We start from the raw sequence: 18,318 nt of genomic DNA, 5'->3' as shown, positions 1-18,318 counted from the left end.
CTGTCTAAGAGTTAAATCTGTCCCTCAAATTGAAATCTAGACTATACTTGTCAATCTACAGATGAGGAAAAAAATGAGGTTAAGGGCATCTGAACTAGGATCAGGAGGCCCTAGTGGTCTGTGGTGAGGTGGGAGCCAATGAAGTATGCTGTTACCACTACCCTTCCTGCTAACTGGGCTCCTAGTAAATGATTTTGTAGACAGAAGAGTTAGAAATGCACCAATATCAACATTGATAATGTGGTCAGGATGTCCAAAGCAAGCCAGTTTGTTCTACACAAAAACATTTTTAAGATGGACTATCATTCATGATAACCTTTAAGTTATTATAATACAGAAAGAGAGAGAGAGAGAGAGAGAGAGAGAGAGAGAGAGAGAGAATCTATTGTAGAGGCAGACTTGGTGGGAGGGGTGGCATGAGGGACTGGGGACACTGGTGGTGGGAAATGTATACTGATGAAGAGATGGGTATTGGAACATTGTGTGACTGAAACCTGATCAGGAACAACTTTGTAATTGGGTATCTCATGGTGATTCGATAAAAAAATTGTTGGGGATGGGCCTGGACACCCTCCTCTGTCCCTGTAAACAGGGACTGGGTGAGGAGGGGGCCTAGGCAGCCCCTACCTTAGTTCCTGTAAACGGGAATGGGTATGGAGAAACGTGGCATGAGGGCGAGTTATCCCCTGACAGCCAACCTTGATAGGCGGCCGAAGGGCCACCATGCTCTGGCGGCCAGCCTGGAAAGGGGGTTGAAGGGCCACCATGCTCTGCAACCTGCCTCATGAGAAAAGCTGAAGGGCCACCATGCTCTGGCAGCTGGACTCGAGAGGAGGCTGAAGGGAGGATTGGCTCGCGTCTGCCATGGCCATGCTCAAGGCCACATCTGCTTTCCCATGTTTCTCAAGGCTGAGAGAAGGAACCAAAAAACAAGTAAGATTGGCAAAAATAAAGTTGCTTGCACCACTTGATTAATAATGTTTATGCCACTTATGTAACCTGCTGATCATTGCTAAACTAAGACTATATAAACCTGCTTGGATTTCAATAAACTTGCTGTATTCCATATATTGCATGCAGTCCTCCCTAGCCCACTCAACTCTCATTCCCTCTCTCCGGCCAAGGTTCAAGTTGGCCGCGCGGGCCAAGGCAAAAAATAATAAAAAAGATGGACTATTATCAGAGCATTGCCCCTCAGGCATCCCACACTAATCTAGTGTATTCCCTGGATCTGGGGTTACCTCTTTGCTCTTGTCACAGACTAAGACCCAGTTTCTCTCTACATAGGATAGGCTTTTTGAATCAGAAGAGAGGAGAGGCTGGTAGATCTAGGAGAGGCAGATGATTTCCAGTATATAAAAAAGTCGAACACACTCTAAATGGTAGTTTTAGTTTACAACAGTTTATACATGCAAGTGGGTATCAAGGACTCTGCATCAGCCAGAAAGTACCTTGGGTTCAGGTTTGCCAGTCATTTTCTTCAGAAGTTCGTAGAGATGTACAGCATTCCCTTGGGAGTACCAGCCAGGTTTATCCAGAGATGGGAGTGCCTCCTGCTCTTCGTCATTCACTGCAAATACAGTTTCACAATCATATACTTTTTAATTAAATGTGAGCACTCGACTGGGCCGATGTCATTCATGTATGTCTGTGGGACATGTCCAAGAAGGAACTATGTGGTGACATTCAGAGAGCACCTGCAATTTATAAGAAGTTCATGAATCTGGGGCTGGACGATAGTATAGCAGGCTGGGTGCTGCATTGCACAGGGTCAATCCAGGTTTAATTCCTGACACCATATATAGTCCCGAGAGTCCTGCCAGGAGTGATCTTTAAGAACACACAGGACTAAGTCCTAAGCACTGCCAGGTGTGACCCGAAGATAAAATCAAATGAACAGAAAATTAATTCTATGGATTTAAAATACAAATATATGAAATATAACTGAAAATTAATTTGGGGGCCACATGTGCTGGTACCGGAAGAATCATGTAGAGACAGGGATCAAACCCAGGGTCTAGCATGCAAGGCACATGCTCTACTACTTGGGCCACATAATTAGCCCTAAATAATTTTTAAAAGTGGTTTTAGTTACAGAAAAACAGACTTTTATGGAGACCTCCCATTCACCCCTACACCCATAAAGGTGTAGTCTCCCGTACTTAGTTGATTGTGACACGCAGGTTCTTAAATTACAACACATTTATTACTCTGGTGGCTGATACCAACACACTGACTCCTTGAGGTAACAGGAAGGCAATTTTTTAAACATTAACTTGACAGTAAGGTTCAGGAAATCTTCAAAGCTGGTAAGGGATTTATTAAATGATTAGAGATGTTTGCTTGATATTATGTCTTTACAAAGCTGATCAACAAACAATGTAACAGAAGCTATTAGGTCCTATCATTATATATATGTTATAATGATATATATATATATTGATATAAAAATATATATATATTTGCTTTTTGGGTCGCACCCAGCGATGCACAGGGGTTACTCCTGGTTCTGCACTCAGGAATTACTCCTAGCGGTGTACAGGGGACCATATGGGATACTGAGAATCAAACCCAGATCAGCCACGTGCAAGGCAAACGCCCTACCCACTGTGCTATCATTCCAGCCCCTAGGTCCTATCATTTCTGGGGTGAGGATAGATTTTTAAGAAAGAATCAATAATCTATTAAATTCACGCTCTTTGTGTAAGTTTAATATATTCTAAAAAAATACTCATTCTACTATGGTATCAGCTACTTTTGTTATTTTAATTTCACTATAAAACACGGCTCGTTTCCTAACTAATGAGGAAACAAGCTTAGTAGTGTTCGCTTAAATTCTCTGACTGTTAAGGGGCATCTGCAGGACCTAAGAGAGTGTACCCGCCATCATTTTTGCTCCCATAATAGCTCTTCTCTACTCCCATAATAGCTCTACCTGCCCTCGGATGGAGAGAGGGTGGATAGTAGAGGAGTGTCTATGTCCAATTTAGAAGTAGACTGTTCCAAGCTACAATCCTACTAAACTCTCTTAAAGAAACTATATGTAAATGTTTGATACGTACTGTGAGTATCTGAGTAATCTATAATATAAACACCTCCTACATGGCAACGGAGAATGTAAAATTTACCAACAAAATGTCTTTTTTTGAGAGCACCGTTTTTAACTTTATAAAATATGCTTCTGGATGTAGCTGTTTAACAGTTATTAGTACATAATTTTCTAATTTTAAGAGTATTCGGACATGAAAAATAAATAAACCAATAAAATGTTAGTACTGGAGTTAAAAATTTGAAATCAGGAATGACAGTCAAGGTTATGGCTGACAGCCTTGAACATAGTTCTGCAACTTTGATCTTGCCATAGAGAAGAGAAAGGTTTTGTGAGGAGAGTTTTGAGTGTGCCTAATTATTTGATCTCACCCCACAGCTATAGCTCCAAAACCAAAGTGCATGACTACCTTATCAGTGTTTTAATGTGTATTTGTTTTCCTGAATTGGTAATAAATTTACATTTTTAAAAACTCATTTTTGAAATCTATCTGCTATGTGTTCATCACTTCTGCAAAAGGTAACCAGTCTTTTATGTACATAAAAGCAAATAAAGAATATATTTTCCTTGCATGTGAAAGATAAACACATATTGAGGTATAATTGGTATACAATAAGCTGCATATATTTACAGCATACAATTTAGTCATTTTTGACACATGAATATACCTTGTACAGCATCAAAAGAATTTCTCTCAATTTCTTATAGTGACACCTTAGCATGTACTTCATAATGTGGTAAATAGGTGGTTAAGGTAATTTGAACCTAGGAATGTAGGCCTCAAAGCAATATAACTGGCGTCCATAGAAGACCATAAGACACAAAATTAGGAGACTGGGACACAGAAGAAAGATCATGTAAAGGTATAATAGGCTGCAATCAGCCAAGGATTTTTGGAAAAAAAAAAAATTTCCACTGACATACTGATCTTGGGCTACTAACCTATGAAAGAAATTAATTCCTGGTGTCTTATATCCTACGACTGTAGGTCACAGTCCCATAAGGGATAAATAACTGAATGTGGAGGCCATAAAAATTTTGTTTTAAAATAACTGATTATTTATAATCAATAAATGTGATTAATATCCAATTTTATATGCCAATGGTTATATAAAAATTCCTCAAGTGAAAAAGAGATCGAGTGGAAAATTTTAAGCCCAAATTTAACCAATCTGTGGTATTTTGTTACATCAACCCTAGCAAACTAACATGCATGGTTCAATCCCTTAGGTAAATATTAGCATATTCTGCAGTTTCACAATTTGCATTGTGTGTGTGTGTGTGTGTGTGTGTGTGTGTGTGTGGTTTTGGGGCTACATCTGTTTGTGCTCTCGGCTTACTCCTGGTTCTGAGTCAAGCAAGGAGTACGCCCGCAGTGCCTGGGGGACCTGTGGATCAAACCTGGATTGGTGTGTGCAAAGCAAGTGCCCTACCTGCTGTACTCTCTCCCCAGCACCAAACAACAACCTGCATTTCAAAAATTTAATTTTTTAAATAACAACAAAACAGTTGTGCTTGGCCTCATTCTAAATACGTGGCTATTACACGATTTAACAGTTTTCTACTGAAAAATGTGAGCAGTTGCCAATATGTTGTTATAAGTTACTAACATGAGAAAATCCACACAATATAGTGGAATCAAACAATATGAGCTGGATTTTACTATTTCTATTCCACAGACATTCTAGGTATGTCTTAAACTCCTGCCATGGCCTAAACTCCTCTCCTCTAGAAACCTACATTCTAATAGCAATTTGATTTGTTAAAGATCCACTGAACAACTATTTCCAGTTTTATATTTACAATTCTTTTGAATTTTAAGACTCCTATTATATAAACTTGACCGAAAAGTTCAAATTTTCATGCACCTTTCAATTTGAGTTCTAAATACCCCCCAACCCCATTTTGCTGTTTCATATATGCTTTCTCCATTTTTAAAAAAAGCATGCTTAAGTAAAACATCTGCTACACTATTCCAGTATTGGAAGATATAAAAGGCAATTCCTCCCCCCATCCCCAGTTTTCCCTTCTGGCTTAAATATTATCAACTACCTCATTTCCACACCTAAATGATGAGAATGGAACAGTACTATATTCCAGAATTAACAACCTTTAATTAAATGCCCTACTAAAACACAGTAATAAGCACCAGGGAAAAAAATGAAAATAAGTGACATGTGACTGTGTGCCAAAGAAAGGGATTTGAGGGCTGTGGAAGAAAGATGGAGGGAGGGAGAGGTATAAAGTAAGGGCAGAGAGGAGTTACAAGTATTTTCAGAGAGTGCTGAAGGCTTAATGGAAGGGAGTGGACTGCAGAGATGAGATTTTTCCGAGGTAGGCTTACCAGGACTCCATACAGCGTTCTGGGCATAAAAAGGGAAAGGAAGATAACGTGTTTTGTTATTTAAAAAAAATTTTTTTATTTAACTGCGCAACTCGGTGCATGGTCAAGTAACCGAGGCAAGGACGGAATGAAAGGCAATGAAGTTTGGTCCTTTCCCTTTTTTCGGCTGAAGTGAGAATAACAAATCAAGATACCGAGTGGGGCTGGCTGCCTGGTATACAGAAGAAAATACAGAAAAAAAGGTTCTGAAAAAGAAATATCAGTTGATGAAGATACAGAGTGCTTGGTCCTGGCTGAGAGGTTGAGAACAAAGGCAGCCAGTTGAGTCACGACTGCCAAGTTGGGGGAGGGAGTGGGTGGATGGGCACACTGGGGACTGGGCAGTGATCGCGAGACCGGATCCCTCCCTACACTAATCACTGCTAGATACAGACAACCCTTCCCCCAATGCTTCTCCCTTCCCGGGGCCTCAGCTCTGGTGGGAGGCGGGCTGTGGAGGGCAAGGAACGAGGGGCGGCCAGACAACAGATTCTGCCCGCAAGTCCTTGAGCGTTGCTAGGGATCTGGCTGGCTCAAGCTGATCAGCCGCCCACGACCTCCCCAGGTTTTTCTTGTCTCCATGACAACGAGGAAGGGCCAAAGTCAGCCAGCGCTACAGCATGCAGCCACGGGCTCTGCTCCCCATCTCACAAAGCTGGGCCTTTATCTGACCTTAGACTTGAACCATTTGGGGCAGGGATGTGATTTCTGAGAAACGAGGCTGTACTGGCAGACGGTGCACAGTCATTAACTGACATGTAGATGGTATGTCTCATGTATGTCTCTTTACATTACTCATGTAAAGCAATCTTTACTGGGAGATCATGATTATGTAAAGCAATTACCCAGAAGCAATGCAATCTTGACACAAAGGATAATAACTCAGTTCAGGAATATGCTAGGCCACAAAACAGAAATGGCTGGAAAGCTGAGAACAAGACGAAGGGGATGCCCAATTTCCTTAGCTTTGGCAGATCCATGTTTGAATGCAACAGGGAAAGGTGAGGCAAACTAAGATGGGAATGCGAGCATTAAGGAGTTGTTAGCACTGTATCACTGTCACCCTGAAAGAACCCCCAATACGCCATCGGGCTACACTAAGGAGTTGTTATAGTCACCTCAAATTTCAAGAGGTTCTCAGAAGTTTTGAATCCAAAATAGGCCTTAGTCAATCATGGCAAATTAACTAAGATAGGATTGAAAGTCAATGGAGTGATAGTTAAAACCATCAGAGTGGACCGAATTGAATGGAAACAGCTGAAGAAAGGAAGTTCAAAATAGGATTAGAGAACATCAGCGTTTAAAGAGAAAGGTGCCAGGAAACTAGCAGTGGACAATGGAAGAGAGTAGGTGAGATATCAGAATCAGCAGCAAAATTAACAAGGTAACAGGTCATAATGAATTAGAGTTGCAGCTCACACAATTCATCCTCTTTATTAATAATTGTTCTGGCAATCTTTACACTTAAAATGGGCATAATCCATCTTCTGTTACCTTAAAACAAAAAGGGAAGAATTCACTATATCTTTTATTATATCGTTCACAAAAAATATTTTCAATCAAAGGCCCAGCAAATTAAAGATGGGAAAAATGTGGAGATGATTTAGTCCAATCTTCTGCATGTGAAAAGAAGAGGCAAATTTTTCTGTGTATTTATATGAGATGCATGCAATTCCATGCAGCCCCGAGCCATTAAATTCTAACCATTATAGACAAAGGTGGTAGACTGAGCTCCAATTTCATCAGCCAGAAATTGAGTTCCAATTTCATCTCAGAAACTACAAAAGGAAATGAAAGCAGTAAACTGCTTTTGAGAACTCCAATTTTGAATTCCAATTTTTTGGAACTCAATTTTTTGGAATTCAATTTTTGAGTTCTAGTTTTGAAAGTTCCAATTTCATCTCTGAAACAAAACGAAATGAAAGCAGTACTGCTTTTGAGAACTCAGTTTTCTGTAGAATACATTTTTTAAAAAAGAGTATTTAACACAAGCATCTTTTAAAGTTAAGATTTTTAATGTACTATAAATCTAATTAATACACCTTGTCAAAGTTTTAGGTGAATATATTTGAAAACCATTTTGATAACCATCTTTATGTCATGCCTCAAGTACAATCTGATACTACAAAGAAAATGCTGTGCAGAACTCATAGGATAAGTACTTCTTTCATTTGTTTTACGGGGGTACTATAATTGTGTCTTCCAACATACGTAATTCCAACATCAGTGTACCTGCCTTCCCTCCACAAGGATCCCAATGCTTCAGAGTATTTCCAAATGATTTTAATTTTTAAACAGTTCATGCTGTACCTCTGGATATTATTCTATTAAATAAACAAATCATCATCACCCCATTGATCTTCAATTTTCTCGAGTGGTCTCAGTAACGTCTCCATTCGTCCTAGCCCTGAGATTTTAGGAGCCTCTTTTTCCTCATTCTTCCCAACAGCTGCATTGGAGGCTCTTTCAGGGTCAGGGGAATGAGACCTATCATTATTACTGGTTTTGGCATATGAATACGCCACGGGAAACTTGCCAGGCTCTCCCATGCAGGACAGAAATGCTTGGTAGCTTGCCAGGTTCTCCGAGAGGGAGAAGTAGGCTGTAAAATGCTTCCGGGAGCTTGGTTTTATAGTCTCTGGATGTTGGCCGTTGATGGGATTACACGGCACTAGGGGCAGTTTCTGGCTATGACTGCCTTGCTACTGGAAAATGGGGGATGTGGTCAGAAGAGGTCCAGTCCGGATCCGAGCAGGCTTGGAGATCTCAGCCCCGGATCCCGCACACCTGGGTTCCTCTGCCAGTACCTTCACGCGTGAGGCTCTTCCGAACGTGAGGAGAGGGGCCTTGAGTATGGCTGTGGCTGGGTTCCGGAGGTCTTCAGCTTCTGGGGCTCTGCTCAGGATGGGGAGGGAAACTCAACCCACCCCCTCTGAGGGGCCCCAGTCAAGACAGCCAGGCCCGGGGGTAAATAGTGTATAAAATGTGGTAGCTGGTCATTATGACATAATGAATTTATGATTTCAAATATGTAACATGTTTGGTATATAGTTAGTGTGCTTTTGTTTTATATTACTAGTAAGTCTGTACTAAATTTCAATAAACATCTTTGTGAGGGAGGCTGGAGGGAAAGAAAAGGAGTTAAGATTTATGCCTTGTAGGCACTGGACCCTGGTTTGATCCTCGGCACCACATGGACCACCAAGCATCACTGTGTGAAACTGAGGCTCCCAAGCAATGCTGAGTGTGACCCTGGAGACCCCATAGCACTATCACAGTGGCCTGGGTGAGCCCCTGCACTGCAGGGTCGGAGCAGCCCAGCATCTCAAGCCCTAGACCGAGTCACGGCTAGGTTGGCTGAGAAGCACTGGCACTGGCCTCTAGCCCCTTGAGCGCCAACTGGAAACCAACCCAGCCCCTCTGTGAAAAATCTGAGAGAAGGTCTAAGTTAGATCAAGTATAAAGCAGGTATCATGGCATCATTATTAACCATATGGAATTAAAAAAATTAGAATAAAACCGGCAGTCAGAATCCTAAGATAATTCCTAATGACCTTCACCCTTACACAATCTTTTCCTCTTAGGATGTGTTTGAAACCCATGATTATGAGACATTATTCCCCAACTATGTTAAATATTTTTGGATGGCCCTGAACTAATCAGGTAAGCTCTTGGAGAGCTGACAGTTTTCTGAGATTGGTTGAAGTCAGAGTTTCAAAGCTGCAGTAACAGCTCCCAAAGTCTGAAAGAGGCAGCTGCTATGTGAAAGGTCACCTTGGCAGAACCGTGAAAGGACTCTAGGAGCTGAGCATGACCTTGTTTGTGGCCATCAAGAAAACAGGGACCCCAATTATGAACAACTTTGTAATGTTTATCTCACGGATACTGAACTAAAAAAAAAAAAGTAATGGGGAGTTCATGCCCAATTCAATCAGCTTAATCAATGGCTGAATAAATAGTAGTACTCCTACATTAAAATTCACTGTCACTGTCATCCCATTGCTCATAGATTTGCTTGAGTGGGCACTAGTAACGTCTCTATTGTGAGACTTGTTGTTACTGTTTTTGGCATATTGAATACACCACTGGTAGCTTGCCAGGCTCTGCCATGCAGGCGAGATACTCATGGTAGCACAGTAGCTTGCCGGGCTCTCCGAGAAGGACAGAGGAATGGAACCCAGGTCGGCTGCATGCAAGGCAAACGCCCTACCGCTGTGCTATCGCTCCAGCCCATCATAAAGGTATAAGAAATATAAAAATAACTAATACCCTAAAGTACACAAGGTAATCAGAAAAATAAGAACTCAAAAACTAGGATTAGGGGTTGGAGTAATAGACAGCGGGTAGGGCGTTTGCCTTGTACGTGGCCGACCCGGGTTCAAACACTGAAATTTAAAAAAAAAAAAAAAGAAACAGGTATCCCCCCCCTAAAAAAAAAAAAACCCTCCAGGAACAATTAGACTAAATCTGGAAGTGAATGTTTGTCAGGACTGTCTAAGAAAGCTCAACTCAACTGACATCTTCATTTCTGCCTTAAGATACCCCGAATAAAGGCCAGAAATCTGACCTATAGAACTATGAATAAATTGATGATATTTCAGTAATACTAAAAAAAAAGTATAAATTTTCTGGGCACAAAATATAAAAATTCTTCAGATAAAAATACAAACCAGGGGCTGGAGCAATAGCACAGCGGGTAGGGCGTTTGCCTTGCACGTGGCCAACCCAGGTTCGAATCCCAGCATCCCATACGGTCCCCTGAACACCGCGAGGGATAATTCCTGAGTGCAAACCCAGGAGTAACCCCTGTGCATCGCCAGGTGTCATTCAAAAAGCAAACAACAACAACAACAACAACAACAAAAAACAAACGTTTGTTGAGTACTTTGTTCAGTACTTAACTATAACTGTAAGGAGGGGAAACAAAGCAAGTTTTTGGTCCTAATTACAAAGAATTATTTAAATACCCGACAACACACTCTTCCTTAATGTCAATGATTCATATAGCATTAAACCACTGTAAAAATCACTGTCAAATTCTCCCATTCTGTCGGGCTGGGATTTCTCTGGGCACTACTGAGAATTGGGTATCAAATTAGTCTGTGTTGGTGGCTGTTGAAGTGCTGTCTGTGTTATAGGCTGTTCATGACATCCTTGACCTCCACTTCCTTGACAGAAAAACTTTAATAGGGAAAAATCATTGTTCTAGACTATTCTCATTTATGCAGTGAATTTTGAAGTCTTCAATATAAGTAGTATTAGGATGTGTGTGATTTACCTGAAGACTTACACTTTTTTATAATAAATATTTTTTTTTTATTTTTTTTGCTTTTTTGGGTCACACCTGGCGATGCACAGGGGTTACTCCTGGCTCTGCACTCAGGAATTACCCCTGGCTGTGCTCAGGGGACCATATGGGATGCTGGGAATCGAACCCGGGTCGGCCGCGTGCAAGGCAAACGCCCTACCCACTGTGCTATCTCTCCAGCCCCTATAATAAATATTTTTATAATTTATTTTTATTAATATAGTTTAGGTAACATAGTTACAATAGTATTAGCATCCATGGGATGGATGTAGAAAGTTACTGCACCTCACTGCCATCAAAGTGCCCATGACTCTCCACCTGTGTCCCTGTGCCACCTATAGCCCAACTCTTCATTCCCTGCCTCCCCCTTCTTCTCTCCCTACTGCTTTGTAATCTGAGCTTTTGTAATCCAAAATTAAGGTCTTGTCACCATTCAATAATGTCTATTCCCCCACCCCTTTTTCTGTTTCTCTATGAGCCACAGAACAGTGAGCTCACCAGAGATCTGTTGAACTCCCTCTGACTTAATTTCCCTTCACATGGTACTTTCCAGTTGTATCCATATTACAGCAAATGGAAAGATTTCATCATTTCTTATGGCTGCATAGAATTCCACTGTATATACGTAACTGTGGGCAGGAGCGGTAACACAGCGGGAAGGGCGTTTGCCCTGCTCAAGGCCGACCCTGGTTCGATTCCTCCACCCTCTAGGAGAGCCCGGCAAGCTACTGAGAGTATCCCACCCCCAGGGCTACCTGTGGCGTATTTGATATGCCAAAAACAGTAACAAGTCTCAGGATGAAGACATTACTGGTGCTCCCTCGAGCAAATCATGAGCAATGGGATGACAGTGATACAGTGATATATAACTGTATTCATTGTATATATACATTGTGATTACATTTATGTTATTGAACATTTGGGTTGTTTTCATACTTGTACTAACTGCTGCAACAAATGTGTTCGCCCAATTTTATTTTATTAAATTTTTAAAAATTGAATCACTGTGAGATAGACCCTTACGAAGTTATTCATGATTAGGTTTCAGTCATACAGTGTTCCAACACCCATCCTCCACCAGTGTATGTTTCCCAGCACCAGTGTCCCCAGTTTCCCTCCCATCACCCCCTCAATCTCCCTTCCTTCCACCCTCTCTCTCTCTTCCTCTCTCTCTTTCCCTCTCTCTCTCCTATCCTCTCCCTCTCCCTCCCTCCTTCTCTTTTACAAATGGGGTAGGGACTATGAGAAAGTGAGAAGACCCATATATATGTTAAATATCACGTCCATATTCACTGTCACTTTCACTGTCACTTTCATCCCGTTGTTCATCGATTTGTTCGAGCGGGCACCAGTAATGTCTCTCAATGTGAGACTTATTGTTACTGTTTTTGGCATATCCAATATGCCATGGGTAGCTTGCCAGGCTCTGCCGTGCGGGCGCGATACTCTCGGTAGCTTGCCGGGCTCTCCGAGAGGGTCAGAGGAATCAAACATGGGTCAGCTGCGTGAAAGGCGAACGCCCTACTGCTGTGCTATCGCTCCAGCCCATGTCCATATTGGTTCAGATTATTTATAAAAATTGTTCAGCACCTGAATCAAAGGTATATTACAAAGCATTTATAAGCATTTATTAGAGTGGATGCTTACATGTATTTTCTATGTAATCTATCTGCTCATTTTTCCTATCATTCTCTTGTTGGAGGCATTCCAAGCAGTATTTACAAGGGTCCTGGGACCACTCCAAGCAATGCTCAGCCTACTAGGCCAGAGACGGTTAGTGCTCAGGCCCAGAGGTGCCAGGAGCCACAAGGGCCACACCTGGCAGTTCTTGGGGCTAACCAGTGCCCAGAGATGATGAGGTGGTGGGCAGGGTGGAGTTGGAGTGGTTGCAAAGGGGTCATGCAATGTTGGGGATTGAACTCAGGTTCCCACACATGCACGATATGTACCCTTCAGTTCCAATATGTGGCTACTGTCACAACCTCATACTGTTTTCATTTTAACCCAGGGCTATAACTTTTAATTGTTAATGTCCTCATATACACATATATACATTTATAAGCATTCAGAGTGCTTCAACTTTCAGGCCTTCCTGTGCTCATTTTATATAATCATCTCAGCTAATTTCTAAATGACCGTTAAATGTCTGTCACTGAAGCTATTTGGTATCTCCTTTAGAAATAATATGAAACAGAAATCAACAGCTAAACACACTGCTTTCACTCCCAAATTTATTAACCCTTTTATGTCTGATCAGGCGCTGCTCTTATTAATTCAACAAACTTGAGCTGACTACTTATTATGAATGCTTCACTCTGCTATTCTCATTCTTCTTCATTTGAATAACTTATTCATTCTTTTCACCTTAGCATTAGCATGGGCAATCATTCTAATCACCTTTCTCAAAGGCTTTCCTATTCTGAGAGGACTGACTTAAAAAAAAAAAACCGCATATATTCTACAGGTACTTTTTTGGCTCTCCATAAAAATCCATCCTCAATACAATCATTTCATCCCTCAAATATTTACTGAGGCACTTATTTAGGCCCTCCCAAAATGAAAGTAAAGTCCACATCCTTTATTTTTAAAGTAAAGGAGAGACTGATATTGCAAACAAATAATTATAAAATGCAGCAAAGTAAAATTTAATAGAAATATAGGTAATCTTACTCCCCCATGAGGAAAAAGAAGATATTGCATCTAACATTGTACTTATTAGAACATGGTTGCCAGTCAATAGGTGTTTATTAAGCAATTAGGTGAACAAATCTTAAATGGGAGATAAAGAAAGCAAAATGTAGCTTACCAAGTGTCCTGAAAGGTCTCTGACTCGGTAAATGGGAGAAGAAACCAGGTTTCAGTGCATTTGTAATCACAACATCAAAGAGATCTGGAAAATCATTCCTATAGAGCAACAACATTTTTCAGAAATCCATATTAAGGCATTAAAACAGATCTGCACAAAATTTCACCTTCACTTGATTGACCCAGTATCATTTCTTATCTCGTAATTAACTTTTACGTGCTTTCTCTACATTTCAGCATGAGTCTTACGCTGGAAACACAAGGTGTCTGAGCAGCAGTCTTCCTGACAGTCCCTGAAGTATAAACCTAAGCAAAACCAGCACATTAACTCATACTGCAAAGCTGGTGTTCCCTTTTTGGTAACAGGTAAAGTCAGTGAATTTTCTTTTTTTTCCTTTTGGTTCATGGGCCATAGCTGGAGTGCTCAGGGCTTACTCCCAGCCTGGTGACAGGGATAAAATTCAGGTCTCCTGCATGCAAAACATGCACTCTGGATTCCATTGAGCTCAAAATCAATACTTTCTAACAATCAGAAATATTTATGAGCTCTTGCCTTCACATCTGTTTGGATATATGAGCTTGTACAGTATTAGTCATTTTGTATAGTATGTGTCTGACAGAAACCTATCATTATACCAAGTTCAGGTAATATCTTTCAAAGAGTGTTCAAATCAGGAAGAGGATAGTTTGTTTTAAAAATTGGTGTCGACATATAACTCGGTAATTTTTAGATAAAAATAATGGTTTTAAGTTAGGAAATTAAGGATTACTTAGGATGGCAAAGGAACACTTGTTATGGTTCTGGAAGCCAGAGAGATAGCATGGAGCCTGAGGTTCAGTCCCTGGCACTGATTATGGTCCCTTGGACACTTCCAGGAGAGAAGAGTTAGCCCACAACCAGGAACAGCCCCAGAAGACAACCAGATGTGGCCGAAAATCATCCACGCAGTTAAAAACAAACAACACAGTCACTGTTGTGGACTCATTAGTGTACTGTGGAAAGAGTATTTGCCCAGTATTATTTTTATACATCAGATTATCACAAATATTTTCATAAGTCGGGGCTGGAGCAGTAGCTCAGCGGGTAGGGCGTTTGCCTTGCACGAGTCCAACCTGGGTTCGATCCCCAGCATCCCATATGGTCCCCTGAGCACCGCCAGGGGTAATTCCTGAGTGCAGAGCCAGGAGTAACCCCTGTGCATCACTGGGTGTGACCCAAAAAGCAAAAAAAAAAAAAACCCAAAAAAACCCCAAAAAACAAACCAAAACATTTTCATAAGTCAAAACTACAGTAAGGAGAAAAGAGGAAGAAATGGTTGGTTATATATACTGAAGAAAAAGAAGATCCTGAATGTTTATTTTGAAGCAAGGTCACTGCGAGCAAGGCAAATGAGGTACCTTCTAAAGTCTTGAGAACTCAACCTTATTTTAAGAATCCCAAGTATACATAGTTCCAGAAAGCAGAAAAACTATGCACAGCCTTTAGGAATCCTAAAGAACAATCAAAACATAGACACCAGGAGGCTAAAATGCTAGCTAGAAGTCATTTATGAGGCTAAAACTTATTCCATGCAAGCTTAGTAGAAATATGAAGAAACTTTAACAGAGATCTAACAGCTCATTTAATTTAATTTATTAAAAAAAATTTTTATTTTAGAGAGGAATTTCGCGAGACATACTTGGTGTGCTTGGGGGAGAATCCCAGCAGTGCTTAAAGGACCCTGTGGTGCTATAAGGACTGAGTGAGGGCTGGCTACATGCAAAGCAAGTGCTGCATATCCAGCCGTAACAGTTCACTTTAGAGTTTACTCTGATGATGGTCTGTATTTTTTTTTTTTGAAGTAAACAGATTTTATTTAGGGGCTTTTGAGGATAGGAGGAAGGGATAAGAAAGAGAGAGAGAAGTAAGAGCAACACATTCAAGAGAGAACGCGGGCTTCTCCAGGGGTGGAGGAAGCCCCTATACATAACCGAGCTTTAGACATAAAAGTATGAAAGCATGAAAGTACACATCTCAAGAGGGGAGATGCGGGCAACACATGTGCTCGGGCACGTGGGCGCAAGCAGCACATGGGCTCAGGCAGCATATGTGCCTGATGGTCTGTATTTGAGGTATCACTGTCTCACCTTTTGTTTTGCTTTGCTTTTGGAACATGCCTGGTAAGGTGCTAAGGGACCGACTGTGTAGGGTCCCTCCCGACAGTGCTTGAAGGAAGATATGCGGTATCAGGGACTGAACCCAGGTTGGCTGTGCTTTAACCTCTGTACTATCTCTTGAGCATTATTACTGTTTCACTTCAAAAAATTATTTTATTTTAAGATGGTTACAATAATGTTAACTTTTATGCGATTGATGCTTATAGTTACTGCACGTTCACCACCACCAAAGTGTCCATTCACCCTATGTCACACCTCGTCCACTTCTTCCTTCCTTTTCCTCCATCCTACTCCACTTTACTCTTTCTAATGACCACAGAGTTTTCTAAAATAAAGACATATACAGGGCTACATAATATTGCATTACGTGTATGTACCACAACTCCTTTATTCACTTGTCATTCTTTGAATTCTTACCATATCTTAGCAACTGTATTAAGCACAACAATGAACAACACATAGGAGCATATATCATTTCAGATGAATGTCTTTTGTATTTGAAGGACAGATTTCAAGTCTTATGGAAACGTGATTCTTAGTTTTTTAGAGAAATCTCCATACCGTTTTCCACAGGGGTTAAATCAGACAACATTCCCACCACAGTGCATTAAAGTTCCTCTTTTACTGCATCCCTTCCAGCATTGGCTGTTACCTGTGTTTTTCTTTCTTTCTCCTTCTTTTTCTTTTAAATTGAATCACCATGAGATACAGTTACAAAGCTTTCATGGTTGGGTTTTGGATCCAACATCTTAAACTCAGGTGTGTGCACTGAGAAAGGCTCTTCATCCTCCTTTATCCTGAAGTCTGGTACCCACATAAAGGGAAGCCTGGCAGCTGGACTCTCAGTGTTTTGACCCTGGAGCCCATCAACCTAACATCATAAACTGTTTCACTTTTAAGATGGTAAAATTCAGGCTTAAAGCTTATATATAAATCTACCCAACAGGAAACTGCAGGGAGCTTGAACTTATATCCTTCTTAATTTGAAGTCAGTGTGTTTATACTATCTTGATTTTCAAGGATGTCCAGTCTCATCCCTATGCTAAATGGTGAAATACACTAAGATGGTCACTGACAGGTTGTACTCGGGATGTTAGGGAGCATAATCTATAGTTTGTGTTCCTCCGTAATCATCAAAGCTAAGAAACCAAATCCAAGGAAGATGCTTGAAGGACACATGATCCTCCACCTTTCTGAAAATCTGAAGTTCAGGGGGTCAGGATGCCCTGAGGATGCTCCAGGGATACCACTTCACTAAAATGCATGTGCAGGGGGATAGATGCTGCTATTATAAGACACAAGCATCTGTAACTCAGGTTGCTTAATGTAATGATTTGGCCATCACTTTGATCAGTATCTTAAAAGACTATGAAGAGGAAATGACAGGTCACATACCCAAGGATATATTCACAGAGAAGTTGACAGTAATCACTGTGAGAACTGGTGATCAGCAAGAGAACTTTCCCAGCGCTCTTTAGTTGTCGGAGCCACTTCTTTACAGATTCAGGACATCTGTGTATATACTTGCCTGGATCTCTTTTTATTTCTGGAAAATATATTCCAAAGTTCTCTGAAAAATAAAAATATGTAGAAATTTGTCTTTGCTTTTTTTTTGACTCAGTATGAACATAAATTAACATAAACATAGACAAACTCAAGTTACAGACATATTACTTGAATAATTTAGCAATAAGATCCATTACTACTTTTCGAGAATCCTTATACTTTAAAATGCGTAACTTAAAGTGTTAGTTATGAGTATCTATTAATATCAAAAACTCACAAGTGTTAAAATGAATAACATAATTAACATTAAATAACTGGCATTTTCAAACTGACTACACTTGCAATGTCAAGTGACTAATATTTGTTTTGTTTTGTTTTGTTTTATGCCCCACCTGGCTTTGCTCAGGGCTTATGCCTGATTATATTGACAGGGATCATTCCTGGCAAGCTTAGGATTGAACCTGGGCTGGTCATACGCTTCTCTCTCTCCAGTCTGAATTAATATTTTTAAAATCATTTAAGAAACATTTGTTGTACTAGAGAGGCATCTTAATAGTCTGAGCGCATGCTTCCATGCAGCAGGCCTGGGTCTGATCTCTGGAACCACTTGCTTCCCAAGCACAGACCCAGGAGTAGCTGCCCAGCCCCAATAGGTATGGGCTCAAGACTCAAAATACCATAAATACATAGTCTCAACGTTAAGGATATCTATTACTTGCAACTTAGACCACCTTTTCTCAGAAAAGAATACACTGTAAGAATCTACTATCACCAGATCTAAAATTAACAAAAGAAAATTTTACAATGTAAGAATACTAGACCATGAACAAAACCAAAACCTGTATTCTTTTATTTTGCCTAGCAGGGCATTTGTGTCTAAACATCTTGGATCTCTTAAAATCTTAAAATCTCCCTGACTATCTAATGACCCCTACATATACAGCCACGGCCTAGGGCATGGTTCAGCGGCTGGAAGCACCTGCCTTTAGATTCCAGGGCTGTCTGTGCGCTCCAGCATGGCTCTCTCTCACTGCACCATGGTGTGATCAGTGCACAGTCAGTGAGCACAATAAAAGTTGTGTGATCCCTGACAAGCACCACAAATAATGG

General features: G+C 40.7%; 1 protein-coding gene across 1 annotated transcript in view; it reads right to left on the bottom strand.

The window, feature by feature from the left end:
* The window catches only part of NT5DC1 (5'-nucleotidase domain containing 1), a 141,167-nt gene that overhangs the window by 11,601 nt on the left and 111,248 nt on the right, over positions 1-18,318 (bottom strand). Inside the window, exons 7-9 of the mRNA XM_055137055.1 lie at positions 17,098-17,272; positions 13,547-13,644; positions 1,452-1,570 (exon numbers count right to left, since the gene is read on the bottom strand). Of these exons, the coding sequence (XP_054993030.1) occupies positions 1,452-1,570; positions 13,547-13,644; positions 17,098-17,272 (392 nt within the window). The remainder of the gene's footprint in view (positions 1-1,451; positions 1,571-13,546; positions 13,645-17,097; positions 17,273-18,318) is intronic.

Source organism: Sorex araneus, chromosome 4, assembly GCF_027595985.1.
Source record: "Sorex araneus isolate mSorAra2 chromosome 4, mSorAra2.pri, whole genome shotgun sequence".
Classification (NCBI taxonomy): domain Eukaryota; kingdom Metazoa; phylum Chordata; class Mammalia; order Eulipotyphla; family Soricidae; genus Sorex; species Sorex araneus.
Note: the sequence above shows the minus strand (reverse complement) of the source record. Positions and strands in the feature narration are given on the sequence as shown.